The 22,357-nt window shown below is 44.0% G+C and overlaps 2 protein-coding genes across 3 annotated transcripts in view; both read right to left on the minus strand.

The window, feature by feature from the left end:
* Positions 1-6,561: 6,561 nt before the first annotated feature.
* Positions 6,562-15,033, minus strand: TCF24 (transcription factor 24). The gene is made up of 3 exons (XM_058668383.1): positions 14,766-15,033; positions 13,845-14,257; positions 6,562-7,365 (listed from the first exon to the last, which is right to left on the minus strand). The coding sequence occupies exons 2-3, from the start codon at positions 14,232-14,234 to the stop codon at positions 7,252-7,254; spliced, it is 504 nt and encodes a 167-aa protein (XP_058524366.1). The 5' UTR covers positions 14,235-14,257; positions 14,766-15,033; the 3' UTR covers positions 6,562-7,251.
* A 1,217-nt stretch (positions 15,034-16,250) lies between these two features.
* PPP1R42 (protein phosphatase 1 regulatory subunit 42) overlaps positions 16,251-22,357 on the minus strand; it is a 48,384-nt gene continuing 42,277 nt past the window's right edge. For both annotated transcript variants that reach the window (XM_058668703.1, XM_058668704.1), the window contains exon 9: positions 16,251-16,409. In XM_058668703.1, coding sequence (XP_058524686.1) covers positions 16,304-16,409 — 106 coding nt within the window. In that variant the 3' untranslated portion in view covers positions 16,251-16,303. The remainder of the gene's footprint in view (positions 16,410-22,357) is intronic.

A 22,357-nucleotide genomic window follows, 5' to 3' on the forward strand; every position in this document is an offset into this window, starting at 1 on the left:
TCCAGCTGCCTGGTAATGATCTGGGAAAGCAGTAGAATGTCCCAAAGCCTTGGGACCCTGTACCTTCATGGGAGGCCTGGAAGAAGCTCTTGGCTCCTGGCTTTGAATCAGCTCAGCTCTGGCTGTTGGAGACATTTGGGGAGTGAACCAGCAGGTGGAAGATCTTTTGTCTCTCTGTCGCCTCCTCTCCTTAAATCTGATCTTCCTTTCCAATTAAATTAAATACATCTTTAGAAAAAAGGAGAAACACTTCGAATAAGCCATTTCTTGAAAAAAATCTATGTTTTTAACAATCTTTTACCTTCTTCCTTCTGTTACCTAGGAAGGGCAATAGTATAGTTTTACAGAGACAACAAGAAACTTGTATTATGACATCAAACACAATTAGCCAGGTAATTCTTTCTTTCTTTCTTTCTTTCTTTCTTTCTTTCTTTCTTTCTTTCTTTCTTTCTTTCTTTCTTTCTTTCTTTCTTTCTTTCTTTCTTTCTTTCTTTCTTTCTTTTTTCTACTTGAAAGGCAGAGTTTCAGAGAGGAAAGATAAGGAAAGAAAAAGGGATCTTCCATCAGCTCATTAACTTCCCAAATGGCTGCAAAGGCCAGGGCTAAGCGAGGCCAAAGCTGGAATCCAGGAGCTTCATCTAGGCTTGCCTTATGTGCAGCACTCCAAGCACTTGGGCCATTCTCTGCTGCTTTCCCAAGTACATTAGCAGGCAGCTGGATTGGAAGTGAAGGAGTTGGGACTCCGCTCAGCACCAATATGGGGTGCCAGCATTGCAGACAATGGTTTTACCTTCTGTCCCTCGATGCAAGTCACTAATGAGCTCAGTCCTAAGTGAACCATGTTGGCCACTGTCTGAGGTGTCTTGTTGTATCGGAGTATTTCCTCAGAGTGGCATTACGCTATACTGAGGCCTAAAGTATGAAAACTGAAATGTATATAAAATTGCTTCCTCTGTCTCCTAAAAAAATAAACTTGCTAGAGCCCAAGCACTTTTTTGTAATCCATCGTCAACAGGTTAGCTGTTTTCATGAATTGAAATGAGGTCCTTTGAGAGGAAGATAAATTATTGAATAAGAAACAATTTCAATTAAAATAATTACTGTGAATTCAGTAAGAGCATTCAATATGTATGTTCTCGCTGCACACATTCTTCTAAGTTTAAATAAAGTTTTCATAAATAGATCAGAAAGGACTGTTCAGGTTATCTGTAACTTTACATATTGTAATAGTCTGGTAAAAAAAAAAGTGTTACAAAATGCAAAAACACTTTTTTTAATACCAAATAATTTGTGCAATAGACACCCCTGCTTCACTGCTTCCCAAACACCCATCTCCAAGTACTGGGCTTTACTTTACTGCCCCCTTTTTAATTCATTCTTTACTCCTCTTTTTTAAAGTTTATTTTTAAAAACAACTATTTACATACATTGTTTTCAATATGGCTTTACTGATCTCTAACAAACTAAACTGCATCTTATTTTTATAAGGAGAAAAAATTTGAGTCTGTGTAGAAGTAGATATACTTTCAAAAAAAAGTATTTTCCCAGCCCCCACAATTACCATTACAAAGGAACGTTAACCGTGTTATATCACTGGGAAAGCTGAGGCCACAGAAAGAATTTGAGGATTTCCCCTGTGGATTATGGGATAACACTATAATCGCAATATACGCCCTCCCCAGTTCTAACTGGGATTATACACACACCTTTATGAACAACATGCCGAAGAAGCTAACACCAAATAGATGTTAATCTAGAAAATTTTCCAAATGTGCTTTTGCTGTATTTTCTAATTTTATTTTTAATATTGTTTAGATAGTTGAGAAGGATGTATGTCCATGCAGGGCACTGATTAGGGAGGGAAGGGTGAGGTATGGAGGAAGGAGGGTGAGGACAATGTTTCTGATTTTTTTCTTTTTCTCCTGTATCTTTGGGATGCGGTGGGGGAGTGCTCTATGACTCCAAACTACTTCAGCACCCAGGAATGGGAGACAGTCATTTGATATCATCTTAGATACCTCGATGTGAGGAAGAATGTACTGAGGGTGTTACTTGATTTGGTTTGATAGTTCTGAGGCATCATTAGTTTCACTGCACAAGGGTTGAGAAAATCTTCCCAATGTCTATTGGCTGACCCAATCTATCTTAGTGCATCCACAGATCCAGACACTTGCTGCCAAAGCTTTACCATGAGAGATGTCCACCCTGTTCTACTTTCCATCCTCTGACGTGGCACTCAGTGTCCTCTGCTGACCTAGATGACCTGGCTATCATGTCTCCTGTGTGCTTCTGAGCATGCTGTCCACTGCACGGGCTTCATAACTAGTAAGGCCCAATCCAGATATGTTCACTCCAAGGCTGGACCACAAATCACAGAATACTGTGATTTTTCCCTATGACTGGAGTTTGAGTCCAGCAGTATAGCTGGGGAGTCCATCAAGAAACCTCATCTAGGGTGACCCCAAACCTGACTCTTGTGTAATCCAGCTAATGCAGCACTTGGTTCAGTATGTCACCCTCATCATTCTATGCACATGCCAGTGAATGCACATTCCAGTGGATACAGTTGCCTGCTCAGTGTTGCCCTACCCCCACCTCCCATGCAAGCTGATAGGTGCTGTAGCCTAGCTCAACCCAGCCCGCCATAAACCCAGCCCTTATGCACACTAACAGGAACTGCAACCTAGTCAAGTAAACCCCCAATATCCCCCACCTGGCCTGCCCCAACCCTCTTTCCTGAGTGTTCTGGCATGTGCAGTGTTCTGGCTGAAGATAGTTCAGCCCATCCAGCATCCCATCTGGTTGCCATACATACTCATAGGTGCTGCAGCTTAGCTCAGCCCAACCCATCCCCAAACAGGCACAGACATATGTTGATGGATACTGTCACCTTGTCCAGCCCAGCCCACCCACAACCCTGGCTCCCATGCTCACCAGTGGAAACTGAAGTCCAGCAGATTGCCCACAATTCCACTCCTAGGTCCATTCCTAGCTCAGTTCTCATGCTTTCCAGGGGGTACTATAGTCCAGCCTGATACTGCTTACATCTAGTCCCAGCACTTGTCAGCAGATGCTACAGCAAAGCCTGGCTGGTCCACACTTATTTGATTCTTGCATTTGAGTTGATGCAATGGCCTAGCCTAGCTTGGCCCTGACCTAAACCCAGCTCAAATGCAGCCCAACTGGTGTTGCAGCCTGCTCAGTCTTGTCCTCCCTCAGCCCCAGCTGTCACACTCACCAGTGGGAACAGTGGCTTATCAGGGGAGTGCCTAAAGTTCCCTTACCAGGCTTGCCCCCAGTCCTGGATCTTACATGTGTCAATGGCTCTCCTTGTCTCATCACTGGTGGGTCCTCCTCCTGACCTGTCCCCAGTGCCAGCTTATGCTAGTAGATGTTGCAGCTTAGCCCAGCCCTCATGTGAACTTGTGGGTTTTGCAACTCAACCTGGCCCAGTCTGTACCCTGTCCTGGCCCTCACACTAAGACCTGGCCCACAGGTATGTCAATGGGTACAGTTGCCTAGCCTGGGCTGCTGCCAACCTCAACTCTCACATTCAGCAGTAGTAGTGGGGTCTAATAGGAGAGTTTCCCAAGTTACCCTATCAGACCAACTCCCAGCACTGATCTCATGTGCACCATTGGGTACTCTGCTCAGCCTCACTAGCAGGTACTGCAGCCCTGTCTGACCAGCCTGCACCCATTCTACCTCTAACCAGGGGGTGCTACAGCCCTGGCCCACCCCCAGACCCAGTTCTCATGTGTACAGCCCTGGCCCACCCCGAGACCCAGCTCTCATGTGGACCATTGAGTGGTAGGCCCCTGCCTGGCCTAGTCCACCCCCAGTCTGGTCTTTGCATGTGCTGGTGTATGCTTCAGTCCGGCTCACCTCCAGACCCAATTCTCAGGTGTGCCTATGGGTGCTACGGTCTGGGCCTGCCCAGCCTGCTCCCAACCCCAGTTCTAGTATCAGTGAGTTACATGGTCATGCCTAACTTAGCCAGCAACTACCCCCACCTCTTGTGCAAACCAGTGGGTATCGCAGACCCACAGGGGAGATCCCACATATCCCCTATAGAATTAGCTCCCATGCCTAGTTCTCTAGTGTGCTGGTTGGTGTCATGATCCAGCCTTGTGTGGCCCATCCACTACCCCAACACACTGGTGGATAGACCTAGCTTGTGTGTACTGTGGGCAGTGGATGATGCTGTTTAGCCCAGGCCTTGTCTCCCACACGGGCAGGTACATTGGCCTGATCCAGACATGCCCTCTGGTTTCCCCTCTAAAACATGTGGTCTCCGCTTCCTTGTTTACCTGTGAGTGCAGTAGCCTGATTCTTGGAAGCTCCCAGAAGTCATTCCAAATCTGTGAAGTATTCCTTTGGTGGCCTCCATTCCCTTACATCCCCAAGCTCCATCGCCAGTAATCTGCAGTCTCTCCTCCCATCCAAACCCCTGCTCTGTGGGCACAGGCCCCTGGCTGTCTTCTGGAGGGGCTGGTAGTGGCAGCAGCAGCAACAGCATGGGGCCCTGCCTGGGACTGGCATGAGCCTTGGAGTCAACTTCCCTGCATATCTTTAAAAAAAAAAAAAAGCAACTGTGCTGGCACACTGGTATAGTTAACACAAATTTGGGACTAAGCAGCAAGAATGCCTGCAGGCTGTTGGCTGCTTTTCTCCCAGTAGTGTGACACTTGCCTATAGGTACAAGGCAACCTAGGCAGTTGCTTACAGCTAAGGCAGTTTCTGTTAAATATCCAATGATGGGGCCAGAATTGTGGGATAGCAGGTTATAGCAGCATTCCATATCCAAACGCTAGTTACAGTCTGAGCCCTGGCTCCTTTGTTTCCCATCTAGTTCCCTGCTGATAAGCCTGGGAAGGTAGAGGACGCTGGTTCCAAGTGCGTGGTCCCCTGCCACCCAAGTAGGAGACCTCAAAGACATTCCTGACTCCTGGGCCTTTGGCCTGGCCCAGACATGGCAGTTGTGGTCATCTGGGGAGTGAACCAGTATATGGAAAACTCTCTTCTTGGGTCTTTCTATTGCCCAGCCTCTCAAATAAATAAATCTTGAAAAAATTTACAGATACAAGTTTATCAGGCTAAGTTAATTTCCAAGTCATTGCTTTATTTTCTCCTGACCATGTACCATTAATTGAAACCACATGCTCCTTTGGAAGTCCGGGGTAAACTACACAACTTTCAAGACTTTCCAACCTACCAGAAGCTGTTAGAATATTTAGCAATTTAATAAAAATGTTATGAAAATATAGGAAAGTAATTCATTTCTTTGGTATTCAAACATTTGTAACTGCACAAGAAGAAAAAAAAATAATACCATCAAAGGGAAAGTTCTACCATCTATTTAACAGAATCATTTAGAAAAGTCTAATAATTCATCAAGTCATAGCTTTTTCTCCAATTAATGCTTTAAAAAGTATATCAACAGATTACCACTAACAAATCTCATTATCAAATCTACTGTTTATAGTTCAGGTTAATATAGCTTTAAAGAAATTTTGATATCATTCATTAAGATAATTTCTAACTTTTCTAATGCGAAAAACATCCAATGAGTGGTTGAATCCAATTTTTATCTTGCTCTGTATTTCTGTTAATATCAAGTGAACTGGTAAATTTATTCCCAAGAGCCTGGACATAAAAAGCATTTTGCTACCTATTGGCATGTAGAAAGTTTTTATTATATGCATTTTATTTTAAAAGACAAGCTTTGCTCATATTTTAAGGAGTATATTCACATTAAAATAATAAAACATGTATCCTATCATATGAATTACACAATTGCATTCAATTGAATGCCAGTTTTTGCCTTCAAATGATTTTTTTTTTACCTCATTTCATTGTCAAAAGCTGGAAGAAAACAGAAATGAAAATAAAATAAAATGGCTTTTCTATTGCCATAGTAACTCAGCTAAGTCTGCTAACATACATTATCTATTCAGTAATCATGGATTGAACTCCACAATCTTACAACCATGGGCTATTAAGCAATCAATGAGCTTCACAGTTGGAAAGGGCAACAGTAAAGTTTAAGGGGAGGAGAAAAGCCGCAGGTGCAGCTGGGGATGTTCTCAGGTGTCTCTGCTCCAGGGTTTTAGGATTCATGATGTCCCAATCAACACTCTACTTCAAGGTTCTGATGCCTAGGTTCCCGTTGAAGAACCAAACCCCCAAGGCAGTCCATCCACTGCCTTGACAGGGAGAAGCCAACCTGGACAGCGCTTCTCCAGCTGAGGTTCCTACTGGGGCAGATTGAAAAGACTCTGCTCCAGCTGATTTGTCTCAGGACAGTCATTCTGTGTCCGCACACCCTTCGCGGTATGGATCAGTGCCAGCACTCCCATTCCATACAGGATGTCTTCCATTTCACAGCGGTCATGTAGGTGGATGGACAACATGTGTGAGGGAAGGAGGCGCCTGCCTGCAGCACTGCTGGAGAAGAGGGTTGTGAGGACTGGGGGCTCCTGCCAACCTGGAACGTGCCACCGTCTTCAGGGCGGCTGCAGCTGAACCTGTTTACTCCCCAGGACCACAGGGAGTGGGCGTACAGATGGAGGGACCAAGGAGGAGACTGACGCTCCTGCCGTCCTGTGACACCCTTGTGTGCAGACCTCCCTGGTGTCTTCCACCACTTGAATAAACCTCTAGGGAGGTGGCCATGTGCTCATGTATGAAGCACATCATTTCTGATACTCCAAGAAAGTTTTTTTAAGAGGGAAAAAGAAGCAGTGATGGAAGTTACCACATTTCTATATTACTTTAATCTTTTGACAAATATTTTACTTAGCTAAATAAATGTCCTCATAACTTCTAAATGAAATGGCTTCACAGGCAAACTGTAAATACAACTGCTTATCACAAAAATGGAACTGGTAAACCTCAGACACAGATTTTTTTTTTGAAATAGGAAGATCGATGTATTGGTAGATGCAAGCTTTTGTTTTTAATAAATACACTGCCAAAAATGTGTACTCTTAGGACATATAACACACACACATATATATATATACAATTGTTTACTTTTACATCTTTGTTCCTAATAATTTCTCTTGCACAATACAGCAATGACTCTCACAATGAATAAATACACTGTGCGTGTTTAAAATGCAGGTTCAGATTTAAACTTTCAGATATGGTGCTTGTTATGGATGATATAATAAATATAGAGTTATTTCATAACATTTAAGGACACGTGCTCTTCCACCAGCCCCGCCCCGTGCCTCCCCACGGCTGATGCTAAGGCTGCGAGTCGGTTGGAGAGTCAGTGTGGCTCGCCTTTTCTCCAGGGACAGAATTCTTCAGGAATTGACCAGTAGCACCAATGTATAATCTTGATCGCATGGGCCATTTCTGAAAAAGAATATGTAAATAAGAATCCCAAAGTTAGTACAAATAGAGGTACACGTGTTACCCAGAGGCCCTATGATGATCAGTCACACCTAGAAGCAGTAGAGTGTGAAGTCAGATCTTAGATGGAGGAATATCAGCCCTCATTGTATTTCTTTTTTGTTTGCTTTTTCTTTTTTAAGATTTATTTATTTTTATTGGAAAGTCAGATTTACAGAGAGAAGGAGGTAGAAAAAGATCTTTCATCCTCTGGTTCACTTTAACTGGCTGCAACAGCCACAGCTGAGCTGATCCAAAGCCAGCAACCAGGAGCTTCTTCTGGGTCTCCCATGCGAGTGCAAGGTCCCAAGGCTCTGGGCCATCCTCGACTGTTTTCCCAGGCCACAAGCAGGGAGCTGGATGGGAAGCGGAGCAGACAGGACATGAACCGGTACCCATATGGGATCCCAGCACATGCAAGGCAAGTACTTTAGCCACTAGGCTACCGTGCTGGGCCCTGCTCATTGTATTTCTGAGAACATTTTCACTTAAATTTAGAATCCAAATGCAAACACAACTATAAAGCATAATATGTGGGCATATGATATTACCTGAAAGTTTCTGTTCTGTGGCAGCCAGCAGAACATCTTATTGTGTCTCCAAATGTGTTAAGTAAATTTGTTCTCATGTTGTTCAAATTATTTAAGAATCTTACACTCAAGGCCCGGTGTGGTAGCCTAGCAGGTAAAAGTCCTCTCCTTGTATAAGCTAGGATCCCATATGGGCGCCGGTACTAATTCCAGCAGCCCTGCTTCCCATCCAGCTCCCTGCTTGTGGCCTGGGAAAGCAGTCCAGGGCAGCTCAGAGCATTGGGACCCTGCACTCACGTGTGAGCCGAGAAGAGGATCCAGACTCTTGTTTCGGATTGGCTCAGCTCCAGGCATTATGGCCGTTTGGGGAGTGAACCAGTGGACGGTTTGCTGTCTCCTTCTCTCTGTATATCTGCCTTTCCAATAAAAATAAAAATATATCTTCCTTAAATTAATTTATTTTATTGGAAAGGCTGATGTACAGAGAAGGAGAGACAGAGAGGAAGATCTTCCGTCTGATGATTCACTCCCCAAGTGGCCGCAACGGCTGGTGCTATGCCGATCCAAAGCCAGGAGCCAGGAATTTTTTTCCAGGTCTCCCACACGGGTGCAGGGTCCCAATGCTCTGGGCCGTCCTTCACTGCTTTCCCAGGCCACAAGCAGGGAGCTGGATGGGAAGTAGAGCTGCCAGGATTAGAACCGGTGCCCATATGGGATCCCAGTGTGTTCAAGGCGAGGACTTTAACCATTACACTATCGTGCCAGGCCTAAAAACATCTTTTTTAAAGAGTCTTACATTCAGATTATTCTGTGTTATACTTTAAACGCTGATAAAATTTTACTTGGAATTTAAAATTGTATACTCCTACATTTTGCTTACAAATTATAGGGGATATTATATTTGAAACAGGTTTGTTTTGTTTTGAAGATTTGTTCACTTGAGTTACAGAGAGAGAGAGAGAGAGAGAGAGAGAGAGAGAGAGGGAGAATCTTCCAGCCAGGGTTGAGCTGAGCTGAAGGCAGGAGTTGGGAGTGTCGTCATCTGGGTCTCCCATGTGAGTGGCAGGGGCCAAATACTTGGGACGTCTTTTTTTTTTTTTTTTCCTAAAGCCATTAACAAGGAGCTGAGTCAGAGATGAAACTGAGCTGCTCATTCTTAAAAATCTACTTTACAGTTAAAAAAAATCAAAAGTGCATTCTTAAATAGTCAGAGGTCCTAGACTGCAGAATTGGAGATGGAGGTGTTTTAGAAACTGCCCTGAGGGTCTTCTGACATGTCAGAATGGGCATTGTGAAATCAGACTTGTTTCTTCCTGTATGCAAAGAAACCAGCACTGTGGCGTTAGGAACTGCATGTGTCCTCCTAAATGCGTATGTTAAAGCACTAACCGAAGTGCTTTACAGGTGCTTTAGAGGTGATGGGGATTTGGGGAGGGACTTGAGGAAATTGCTTGGATTTCACAACCTCCAGGCGCTGGGTAGATGCAATACTGTTGCTGAAGACAGGCAGTCTGGGTATACAGCAGCCTGAGCAGACCAAAACAGACAGTGTAGGGTGGAAACAACCAAGGTCAAGCCAGGACTTCTGGTGCTGTTAGAAAATAGCTCTTTTGGCCTTTGAGACTCTCGTGCCATGTTCAAAAGCATAAAAATGTCATGCTTTTATTTCAAATGCGATTTGAAAATTGTATGAAATAAGCGCATTTGAATAAAAATAAAATCAAAGTACTACCAACTGCCCCCCTGGTGTTTCTCCCGTGTGCTGTCTGGGACCTACTGTGCTAATTGCTCTAAATCATTCCATCTAGCATGGAGACAAATGAAGATACCTAGCCTTTAGATCCCTGTTAGAATACAAAGAATTAATGAAGTAAACCTAAACGTGTGCAGGTGAATTTTTACCTCTTCTCTCATAGATTTAATAAAATGACTTTTTGTTTAAGAATCTGGTGTCCTGCTCTCCTGACCAAGCTATGCAACTTGTTCCTGGTCCTGCGGATGAACTAAGTTGCATTTGGTCAGCCAATAAACCTTGGACAGATTTTCTCAATTCCGGAGCAACAGAGTTGAAAACATCTCAGAACTATCAAAACCATCCAAATAACAGCTCGGAACATTCTTTCCCACATCAGGGTCCCTAAGGTATCATTAAATGACTGTCCTCCCCCCCATCCCTGGGTGCTGATGTAGTTTGACAGTAAGGAGTGGCCCCACTCCCTTCCCTACCTGCAGACACAGAAGAAAAAAAAGGAAAAACACACAAAAAAGAGCTGAAACATTTACCCTCCCCTCCTTCCTCTATACCTGACTGTCCCCACCCTAATCCGTGCCCACAGGAGCATGTATTCCTCTCAACTATGTAAGCAATATTAAAAATAAAATAAAAAATTAGAAAATTTTGCGTCCTTCATTTTCCAAAATACTTACAATGATTTTGATAGATTTAAAAGAATGTAGACACATAGTTCCAAGAGTCAGAAATTATAATGTAAATTAAATGTTGGTTAGGTTGCTGATGCCAGAAAAAGCCAGCTAACTCATTTATATTTCCCTTTCCAGTGGTCTTTCTTAGCAACGTACAGATTGCTACAATCATGAACACCACTTTCCCTAACAAGGTATATTTGAAACCATGTAGTTTCATTAAGCTTTGAAGAATCTAGCAAACTCACAATTAACCAGAGGTAAACTTTAGACCAAAGACGTTAAACATGAACCTTTGGTGTAGTTAAATGATCTCCAAATCACAAAACCCTGCATTGATTTTTTAAAAAATAAATTATGGACAATGATTCTTAAGGGATGTGCAATCGATAATGACGTCTGTGGTATTCTCCTGAGGAGGTAAAGGTTTGAAACACACTCCTGTTATTTTGCAGAAGGATAAAATTCTGTTACCACTCGGTGCTGATGAGCTCATTGTTCTGGGAATGGATAAAAAACAAAAATGGCAGGCTCAGGCTGTATTTATAGGATCCTAGTCTTCTAAATCCTCCAGTTTAATTAAAATTACTTTTTAAAAAAAGATTTATTTGGGCCCGGCAGCATGGCCTAGCGGCTAAAGTCCTCGCCTTGAAAGCCCCGGGATCCCATATGGGCGCCGGTTCTAATCCCAGCAGCTCCACTTCCCATCCAGCTCCCTGCTTGTGGCCTGGGAAAGCAGGAGAGGATGGCCCAATGCATTGGGACACTGCACCCGTGTGGGAGACCCGGAAGAGGTTCCAGGTTCCCGGCTTTGGATCGGCACAGAACCGCCCGTTGCGGCTCACTTGGGGAGTGAATCATTGGACGGAAGATCTTCCTCTCTGTCTCTCCTCCTCTGTGTATATCTGGCTGTAATAAAATGAATAAATATTTTTTAAAAAAGATTTATTTATTTTTATTGGAAAGTCAGATATACAGAGAGAAGGGGAGAGACAGAGAGGAAGATCTTCCATCCATTGTTTCCCTCCCCAAGTGGCTCCCACAGCTGGAGCTGAGCCGATCTAAAGCCAGGAGCCAGGAACTTCCTCTGGGTCTCCCACGCAGGTGCAGGGTCCCAAGGCTTTGGACCATCCTCAGCTGCTTTCCCAGGCCACAAGCAGGGATGGATGGGAAGTGGGGCAGACAGGACATGAACCGGTGCCCATTTGGAATCCTGGTACATGCAAGGTGAGGACTTTAGCTACTAAGCTACTGTGCCAGGCCCTAGACATACTCTTAATACACAAAATCACTGTGCAAATAGTACTGATAAAAAGGGCAGATGATGCAAAACTCAGTCTTGTATCCTTGAAATATTTGTTAAGAGATATTTGATCCACAGAGTGACTTACCAACAAACACTAGATTGTAAGGCAGAGAAACTCGGGAAACTTTTTGTTAAGGGCTACAAAAATTTATAATGAACCTTCAATAAAACAGTACAATCGCTCAGAAATTCGAATTCCTCTTTAACCAAAAATAATCTTAATAATTATACATTTTGGTAGTGATCTGTAAAATATTGTAATAGCCAGTTTTGATCGTGTACAAAAATCTCTTTCCTCTACATAGTTACAGCTCTTTTATAGCAAATATAACATTCTCTTATAAAAATGTTATTGGTATCTCTGTCTTCAACTCTACAGTATGTTCGTTTGAGCAGGGAGTTAAGTCTGACCCAGAAGTGTATTCCCTCTCCTAAAACAACGCTTTGTCCCATCGTAGAACTCAAATGCTTGACTTCAAAACCAGAAGCCACTAGCATCAACCACTGAGGAAATTATCTTGATCTTGCACCTCTAGACAAAAATCAAAGTAATTGAGACAACTGAGATCTCATTTTTCTGAAGATAGTTTTGTTGACAAAAATATTTGCTAAATAAATCAAGTGCAAAAAATGTTCACTGTGCTTATTGTTAAAAGAAAATGACGCTTTTAACATTACTCCTGTAAAAAATCATTAGAAGAAACTATGGTGAAAAATCTGGCTTTGATTCTGAGTTATATGTCCTACCAGACGGGCAATCAGCAGTTGCTTTTTGTATTACAATCTATCTACTTAACATTTTTAACAGAATATGTCAAATGTCAAGTCAAAAGGTGTCTAACATTAATGACACATTTAAATAGCTATCTAGTGCACACTGTAATATAAAACACCAAAATTACAGGGAGAGACTTTTAATCTGAGATTTTTGCTATAAAACTTCCAAACAGGATGGAGCCTATTATATTATAAATAAATTATATTTCACATTTATATGTAATATTTGAAATGGCTTCAGTCTGTCATCACGTTGATTGTATTTGTGAAGCGAACATTTCAAAGCCTCACCACAGAATTATACGTCCTGATAATGCCAGTGGGTGTGCTCTACCGTGTTTCAGTAATGATTAGTTCATAATTTCCTGAACATTGATAAACTTATGGCTAAGCCCTAAGGATGCGGATGTATTAATGTATGTGTGTGTGTGTGTGTGTGTGTGTGTGAGGGGGGATGAGGGATGCAATGCTTTAGAATAGTGGAAACAAATATTTGAAAATCAAAGTGTAACGTAAATCTTTCAAAGAAAGTAATATCTTTGAGTAGAAAGCAGATAAATGCAAGGTTTCAAAACAAATCTAGAAGAAAAGGATGATATGGAGACTTAACGCTGCAATTCAGGTAAAAGGTCATAATCATGAATACCGTACGAAATGAAAACCAGGACCATTCGAATTTATACCTAAGACAATCATGGAAAATTAATTCTCTTGACTAATTTTGAAGTTCATAGAATTTGAATCAGCTCAGTCAACATACACACAAACACATGAAAAGTACATGGAAACATTTTAGTCTAGCTTTCCCCCTAATGTTTCTTGGTAGCTGTCTAGTCTGTACAATCTAACCACACTTGTTTTTTTCAAAGGACTGAAATTCAGCTTACTGAGTGTGCAGAACAGTCTCATTGGCTTTAATCCCATCAAAACATTTATGGTATTTTTCAAGGACTACTTTAGGGTCAGATAATTCTATTATCTAAAATTCGTGAAATCTTTCAAATATCTCAAAAACTACAATGGATATGTGATCACATCAATTTAAAACACTTAATAACGCTCTAAGGGTCATACACGGAAGTCAGATATCAAAAATCATGAGGAAGAGGAACCAAACCCGTCATTTCTCACGCTGGGAGATACACAAATCCTGGAGCAGCGTGCAATCTACAAGGGGTCAGTGAAACTCTCCAATCCACAGTAGATTCCACCATACTCTACCCATTATCTGCATCTGTCAGGGAGCAACTCCTTGCCATCGGCAGCCCGGGTGGCGCTCTCCGTTCCCCCCCCCCCCCCCGCCCCGACTCAGCCAGAGGGAGGAATTAGAGTGGACACTTGGACGAGCCAAGAAGCCCGCTCGGGTCGCTGCCACCTCCCCGCAGCGCCGCGTCCAGCTCGCTTACCTTGACCGGGTGCAAGTAACCATCGCCACGCAAGGCGCCCAGCCCGGGGTCGGCCGGCGAGTCAGCGTCGTCCTGCAGGCTGCGGGTGAGGTGCGCAATGTAGGTGGTGGCCAGCAGCAGCACGTCCAGCTTGGACAGCTTGGTGTCGGGCGGCACCGACGGCAGTGTGCGCTGCAGCTCCAGGAAGGCGTGCCGCAGGGTCTGCACCCGGCTGCGCTCCCGCGCCGCGTTGGCCGCCGCCGGCCGGCCGCCCCCCGAGCGCACGCCGCCCCCGGGACCGGTGGACCCCAGTCCAGCCCGCCCCGGGCTCGGCTCCCCGGGGTCGGCGGCCGGAGGCACGGGTTGGGCGTCGGCGCTCAGGGAGCTGCCCGCGGGGCGGCCGCGCTCCATGGCCCCTTCCAGGCCGGCGCGCGCTGCAAAGTGAGCGAAGGCGCGGTGAGGCCCGGGGCAGCGGCGGGCTCGCGCGGGAAGCGCAGTCCCCTGGATCTCCCGCGCTGTCCCGGCCGCCCGACGCGCCCCGGGGCGTCCCCCGACGCCTTCCTGCGTCCCGAGTGAGTGTATGGGATCCCAGAGTCGCTGGGCGCCCTAGAAGCACGAAGAGAGGACGCAGGACCATCCCCAGCTCTTCACGCAGAAAAGCATGCACGAGTACTGCTCAGCTGGGGAAGTCAGAGCTCGGAAGCCCTGCAAGGGTTTACGTTTGGGCGATGACATCCCGACAGCGCTGCGGCCACAGGCGGAGGCGCAGAGGGGATGGGGTGGTGGTGGTGCTGGTGATGTGCGTGTGTGTGTGTGTGTGTGTGTGTGTGTGCGCGCGCGCGCGCAGGGCGAGCGGGGCTCCTTAGCCTCACCTCGGACCACGGCGCCCGCCGCCGCCTGCAGCCCAGAAGCCCGCGGCGGGGACCGGACTGCGTCTCTCACCTTTCTCTGGAGCGGACGCGCGGAGCTGAGTTCCCCTGTACAAACCGTCGGGCCGGGTCTGCCTGGTCAGGACCGCACCGGGCACTCCATCCTCATCCAGCCACAGTCCGAGTGGACGGCCGCTTTCAGCCGCCGCTGGCTGCGCCTTTTATGCGGGTGCCTTCCTGCTTTGGCATAGGCTTGGAGCCACGACGGCAGGTCGCGCGCAGGTCCGCGCCCACCGAAAGGGGCTCTCGCCGGGGACAGCGGTCCTAGGGTCATTAATCAAACCGTCCAGGGGCGGGGCCGCGGGTGGGCGGGACCTGGCGTCAAGGGGCGGGGCAGTGGGTGGGCGGGGCCGGGCGCCCGGGGGCGGGGCCTCGTGCGTCCGCCTGGCCTCGGGCTCCGCGCCCCAGGTTGACCTCCGTTGCCTGAGGGGCTGCAAGCTGAGGCGACGCGTGGGCTCCCCGCGGGGTGGGCGGCGGCCGTGGGACTGGGAGTCTGGACCTGAAGCCTTGGGTGGACCCTAAGCTGTGGTCCGAGCCTCCGGCGCAGTCTCCCTCGGTCCCGGGGCCTGTCCCGTCCGACTCCCAGCTGAGGCGGCAACGCCGCCGTTAAACTGAGCGTTGACTTTTTTCTTTTCTGTGAGGAAATGTCAAGTGGCACCTCAGCTACACTAGCCATTCCTGCTACCGCAAGGTAAATATTCCTCGCTGTGTCCCTTCCCTAGTGCCGGGGACACCCCGTCCTCAGGAGTCCGCTTCCAGTTGTCTGCACTTTGTTCCAGAGCGCGAACGCCCCCCACGCCCCATTCCTTAGGAAGGTTCCAGATCGCTCCGTGCTAACCACCCTGGCTGGACTCCCCCCGAAGCCCTTGCCTTTGTGTTCCAGAAAGTAGATTTCTTTCCCGGTTTCGTACCTGTGGGCTTGAGGCGGTGCTGGGAAGGAGCGGGGAGGCTCTCGGGTCCGGGAGCCCCGCGTCGCGCGTCCTGAGGCCACTGCTCAGGACATGCTGAAATGCCTGCAGTTCAAAGATCAGGGAGTACTCCATCTCCTTTGGGGTTGAAACGCAAGTGCCCGCTGCAGAGTGTCGCTCACACGGCTCGCCCCCTCGCCGAGCTTTCTGATCGCTCTCTAACCGGGATTGACCCCGGAGCAGGGAGCAAGCGGCGGGCCGGATTTGGAAGTTCCCGTTCAAAAAGCACTAGGGGCTGCGTGTTAGTGAATCCCCGTGGCCCTCGGGTTTTCCTCCTGGTTCCCAGCCAACAACTGTAATTAGAGCTACTCTTTAAAAAGAAGCGCACGCACCGCCCGTTGATTCAAAACGGACTTCTGCGGAGAAGGCACAGTTTTTATTTTCTCGGTAAATTCTACGTAATGAGTAATAAAGCGAATAGCTCCTTAGAAAGCAATGTTTCACTTTTTCTGAAGAAGCAAATCGAATAAGAACTTAAAGGTTTTTGTTTAAGTAATGAGACGCCATAAAACTACAAACTCTCAAAACGTGCTGCCTCGTCCTAGGATATTTTTTTTTTAAACGAGGCCACTCCAGGTTGAGTTTACTTGTTTTCCGTAACCATGTTTTCTTTTTCTTTCGAGTTATCGAGAGGCTGAGGTACATCTTGCTTTGTTACCACGCTTTCAGACTCCTTCAAAGAGAGATTCCTGTATTTATAGAGAGAAAAAAAGTATTAAATATGAAAGTATCCAAAAAAAAAAAAGATATCAAATGTTTCCAGGATAGAGTAACTATAAAGGCTCACGATTATTACCCAAGACATGTGAATCTTCTCTGATTTTAAGGGAAGTAAGAAATAAAGATTTTCCTCTGGGGCAGGGAAGAGTGTGCGGCATCTGTGACTTGGGGAATTATCGAACTAAGACTATCGGAGAGGTGGACAAGGACTGGGGTGAAGCAAGGGAAGTTCCTGAACGTGCTGTCCCCTGTAACTGACAGAGGAGGCTGTCATTGCTGACAGTGGCCCACGAGTGGACAGCCGTGTTGCTTACCACGTGGGAAAGCAGGCACTGCTGTCCCAGGACCAAGCCCTGGCGGCTAGCCCTCACCCCACTGCGCACCCTGTCTGCTGCCCTGCCGAAGAGCCTGTCCTAAGCTCTCGTGATGAGTGGCAGTAGTCCCGATTCATAAAAAGTTGTATCTTTCAGTTCAATTTAAAAATACAAAAAAAAAAAGTTTCTACCATTTTGTAAGTAAGTAGCTACAGTTGCTGCCTACTTGGCACTTTGTATGTGCCAAGTGCTTTACAGGCATTTTTGTTGTTGTTATTGTTCTCTTTAAACAAGATCTCTACAAGGATTTTACATTGTACAATTAATAAAGGTCAAAGGGTTACAGGTCACTTATCCAAGATCAGATAGGCAGTAAGTGAAAGAGAGAGGATTCAGGCCAAGTAAATTAACATATTATATTACATTACATTAATCATTATTATATTATGTTATATTAACATTTGTAAAATATTTGCTAATTTGCAATGAACAGCATACTTTAAATAATTTGACTCCCTATTTACAGGTCAATGATATTTTAATAGCATATCAGATTTGTAGTTCTTAATTTTTTTTAAAGGTTTATTTATTTTTATTGAAAGATTTACAGAGAGAAGGAGTGGCAGAGACAAAGATGTTCCATCTGCTGGTTAACTTCCCGCATGGCTGCAATGGCCACAGCAGAGCACATCCGGAGCCGGGAGCCAGGAGCTTCTTCCAGGTCTACTGTTTTCCCAGGTCACAAGCAGGGAGCTGGAAGGAAGTGAAGCAGCTGGGACAACTAGTGCCCGCATGGGATCCCGGCACATGCAAGGTGAGGACTTTAACCGCTAGGCTACCACGCCGGGCCCAGTTCTTAATTGTTTAATCTTCTAAAACATGCATGGCTTTAGGGTGCTGTGGACTTTATTTCAGTAATGTGGTACAGGTCTTAAAATTATCCTTAAATATTTTTTTCTAAATATGGCAAATAAATTTTCAGTATTAACTTGTTAAGATTGTCCTTTTAATGCAAAAACAATCACACGTATAATGAAGAAAATCAATTTTTTATGATCTATAAAATGTTTTATATGAATATAAAATAATAGTTTTTACTTTTAACCATTTCCTCACTGTTTAAATTGATATAATCTACATTTAAATCTGCCCCATTTGAGTGTACAATTCAGCAAGATTTGGTAAACATAGACAGTTCACCATAATAAAACTAGAGGACATTTCCCTGATCCCCTAGACTCTCTTGTGGTCCACCCTATCTCCTACCCTAGTCCCTGGCAACTGCTGATTTGTTTTCTATCTACGATTCTGCTTTCCCATAATATCATACAAATAGAAACATACAGGTGTCATATAGACTTTTTGAGTCTGGCTTCTTTCACTTAGCATAATGTTTTTGAGATCCAGCCGTATTGCATATATTACTGGTTCGTAACTTTTTCTTAGTGAGTAGTATTCAGTTATACAGATTACTATCATTTATTTGTTCCCCAGTTAAAATAACTTTGAGTTGTTTTTAGGCTTTCATGATTAAAAAGAGACACAGCTGCCTGGGAACAGGCTTTGGTAATTGTGGCTTTTACTTTCCCTTCGGGAAATACCTAGGTGTGGGACTACTAGATGTAGTAACTGTATCTCAAACTATAGGAGCCAATTGTATTTTTATTTCAGTGGATTCTACTTTTTTTCTAAGATTTATTTATTTTTATTGGAAAGCCAGATATACAGAGAGGAGGAGAGACAGAGAGGAAGATCTGCCGTCCGATGATTCACTCGCTAAGTGGCCACAGCTGCAGGAGCGGAGCTGTGCTGAGCTGAGGCTAGCCGAGCTGATTCAAAGCCAGTAACCTCTTCATGTCTCCCACGTGGGTGCAGGGTCCCAAGGATTTGGGCCATCCTCCACTGCTTTTCTAGTCCACAGGCAGGGAGCCAAATGGGAAGTGGGGCCGCTGGCGCCCATATGGGATCCTGGCGCAAGCAAGGTGAGGACTTCAACCGCCAAGCTACCCTGCCAGGCCTGGATTCTGCTGTTTTTAAAATTTGGGGTGGTGGTGGTAATGAAGCTATGACTTTCAAAATATGGACATTTTAAAATGGAAAATAATTGGTGTTTTTCTTTTGAATTAGGTCTTCTTTTGTTTATAGAGTAAAATAACTGACAGGGTGAAGACTAGAAATTACAAAAATTAGCTTAGACTTTTCAAATTAGCTTTATTGATTACCACTATTGGGTGGGGGAGGGGGAGATATCCTAATTTCAAAAGACTTAATGGGAACTGAAATTCAAAATGTTAACATTATACCTACACTACCAATACAAAGAAGTTCATTTTGCGTATAGAATTGAATAGACTGAGGTTAGAATTATTGAGGCAAAAGCCAAGTCATTTTGAACTTTTCAAGACAATTTTAAAGACTATTCTAGAAATTTGTGACTATAAATATTATCTGAGGTTTTAAAATTTTTTAAAAACACCAATCTGTTGTTACAACTGTTCAAAGGAAACCTTAACATAGGTGAACATATGTTACTTTAACTGTTACTAATGTTAACCTCTTAATTCAAAGAAGCCTAATGCTTCCATGTTCTGGAAGAAGATGCTAGGCTGTTTAGAAACATAACATACAGTGAACATTTTCTACAAATGGTGAGTCACAGAAATTCATAATCCTCAGGGTATGTGAAATTAAGGGCATTCTAATTCTGCTAGAACTTTATTAATTTTACATTAACAAGAGATGGATCAGGTCTGTTAACATTGCCTTGGACTTGAAATATAGTTAAATAATCAAGTAACAATTTGCTTTATTTCATTGTGTGGTGCTGCACAATATTCTCAGGGGATCTTATGGGCAATGTATAAATGCATTTAATGTCTATTTTTAAATTACCAAACCTCAGGCACCTCCTAGTGTGTTTAGAAAGAGAGGAAACATCTGTCAGAAGTATTTACTGTGACAAACACAAAAAGAAGCAATAATGTGTACCCTTTTTCATTTTATTGCATGTATTATTTTAATTGAACAGTGAGGGCATTTGTTCAGAACCAGCCTTTAAATTAAAAAAAATACTTTTGACCCAATCTTTAATTAAAGTGTACATTGATAGTATCAAGTTCAGTTTGAGGGTCAAAAACAACGTCAAGGAGTCTGACTTTGTTCTCCCTGTAGGAAAAGTAGGCTTGTGTAAATATACATGAGCACAGACTGGGTGCATTTGTGAAAGAGGTGGAAAATACTCCCTCATCTTTGGACAGATGTGGCCTCACTGTGCTCCGCGGAGCATACAGGCACAACTCGCAGTGTGTAGACCCCTGAAGTAGCGTGGGGCACATACATGTTGTTAAGAGTACTCTAAGTTTCTTTCTCCCTTAGAGCCCCCCCATGTTGAATAATAAATACATGCTATGAGGCACACACATGTCTGCTGATACAAGCTCATTCTCTCTTTGACTTCCTTTAGGGTAAGGTACCTTTGTAGTACAGAGTAGTTTACATTTTAAAATGAAAAAAAAAAAGTGTTCAGCAATATTTATCATTCACTGACATTGTTTTCTAAGGATGTGTATTTTTAATTTTTCTCCTGATGACATAATAACAAAGCTTAAAATACCTGACAAAGAAACAAAACTCAAGAACATTGTTGTGGAGATTACTTCTGCCAGTTATGTGAATCTTTTAAATTATTTTTTTTTTGAAAGGCAAATTTACAGAGAGAGACTGATCCTCCATATATTGGTTCACTCTGCAAATGGCCACAATAGCTGGAGCTAGACCAGGCTGAAGCCAGGAGTCAAAAACTTCATCCGGGTCTCCCGTCTGGGAGCAGGGGCCATTCACAAGAGTCACCCTCCACTGCTTTTACAGTCTAGCAGGCAGGGGCACCAGATATGGAGCAGTCAGTAATTAAAATGATGCTCATCTGGTATGCCAGCTTCACAGGTGTCGACCCAACCCTCTACACAACACTGGCCCAAGTTGTGTAAAATTTTAACACTTGAGTGAGTGGTGCAAGGGTTAGGACAATGTTTGGGACATTCACATCCCATATTGAAGTGTCTGGGTTCAACTCTGAGCTCCACTTCCTGTGCAGCTTCCTACTGATGGACATCTATTGTGGTGTGCAGCCGTGGTGACTCTGGTGACTCAAGTACTTAAATCCCTGATAGTTGCATGGGGAACTCTGAGTTCCTGGCTCCTAGCTTCGTTCTGATCCAGCCTCAGCTGTTGCAGAATTTGGGGAGGAGACAAGTGGATGGACAATTGCTGTCTGTTTCTGTCGTTGCCTTTCAAATAGATGAAAACAAAAAGTTTTATAAAGAATTAGGATTTTACAGGTGCTGTGGATAAACTAGCTATTATTTTGATGGTAACGACAATTATATTGAGTAGCAAATTCTTGCACAATTCCCGTTTTATTGTTAATGGAGAAAAGGCAAGACCAAAACTAGGACTGCCTATGTATACTTTTCTTTCCAAATATTTTTCAGACTCACACACTCTTTCTCTCCTAAGCCCTTTTTCCCATTTATTCCCACACTGCATGTATTAAGGGGAAGACAGTATACCAGTATTTTCCATGGGCTTCCTTAGCTGAGCTCAGATAGAGAATACTGTCATCATCTCTGGACGAGACCGCACAAAGAGGGTCTCCTGAGAGACCCAACTCACTTTAAGTAAAATGTTCTGGAGAAAGGCAAAATATTCCAAAGTATGTCAACTGTTTCTGATTACTTTCTCAGTGAAATATTTTATTGACTCTTAATTATACTAAATGCTTAGTATGATGTGCTTGGAAACTTCAATAATTATTGTGTTGATTAAAATGGAAAATAAGTTAAATGAAATATATGTAAGGTTACAAAGATCTGGTTTATAATGTTCATAGTGTGTATCACATTACATAGTAACTATTACACAATTGACTTCCTAATTAGGGTATTGAAAGATGTTTGAGATTTATGATTGTCTCATTTAAGTTTTTATTTTCAGTATTGGCCACAATATGGATCATTTTGGATGCTTTATGAATATAGGAAGTTATTTTCTGGTATGGTTTATCTTTACATCATATAAGTATCATCTTTTTTAAAACCCAAAGCAATTTTCTTATCAGAAGATTCCAAGTTGACTCCCATGAAACCAAATTGTATATATACTTGGAATTTAGGATAGGGATTTTAAACTGCCTTTTGGATCATAAACTCCTTGTAGAATCTAATAAAACTTGTAACGTTTCCTTTGGAGACAAGAGGCTAAGAATCTTTGAAGAAATGATGTAAGTAGCTTAATCTTATCTCCTGGTTCCTCTTCCTTTCTAAAGCTACTTGGTCTTACTGCAGCAGCTCACCATCATTACATAGAACATTGTTTCCTTTGATAGAATCTTAACAATTTAGACCAATTTGCCTCCTGCTTCTGGGACTTCACTGAGTTACCTGTCTACATCATTGGATGTGTCTATTAGCTGCCAACCTTTCCTGAATCACTCCCTCCCCACTACAACTTTTTTGATGGTGTAGAAAACAATGGTCTCTCTCTCTCTCTCCCCTCACCTCTCTCTCTCTCTCTCTCTCTCTCTCTCTCTCTCTCTCTCTCTCTCT

Source organism: Ochotona princeps, chromosome 9, assembly GCF_030435755.1.
Source record: "Ochotona princeps isolate mOchPri1 chromosome 9, mOchPri1.hap1, whole genome shotgun sequence".
In the NCBI taxonomy this organism is placed as follows: Eukaryota; Metazoa; Chordata; class Mammalia; order Lagomorpha; family Ochotonidae; genus Ochotona; species Ochotona princeps.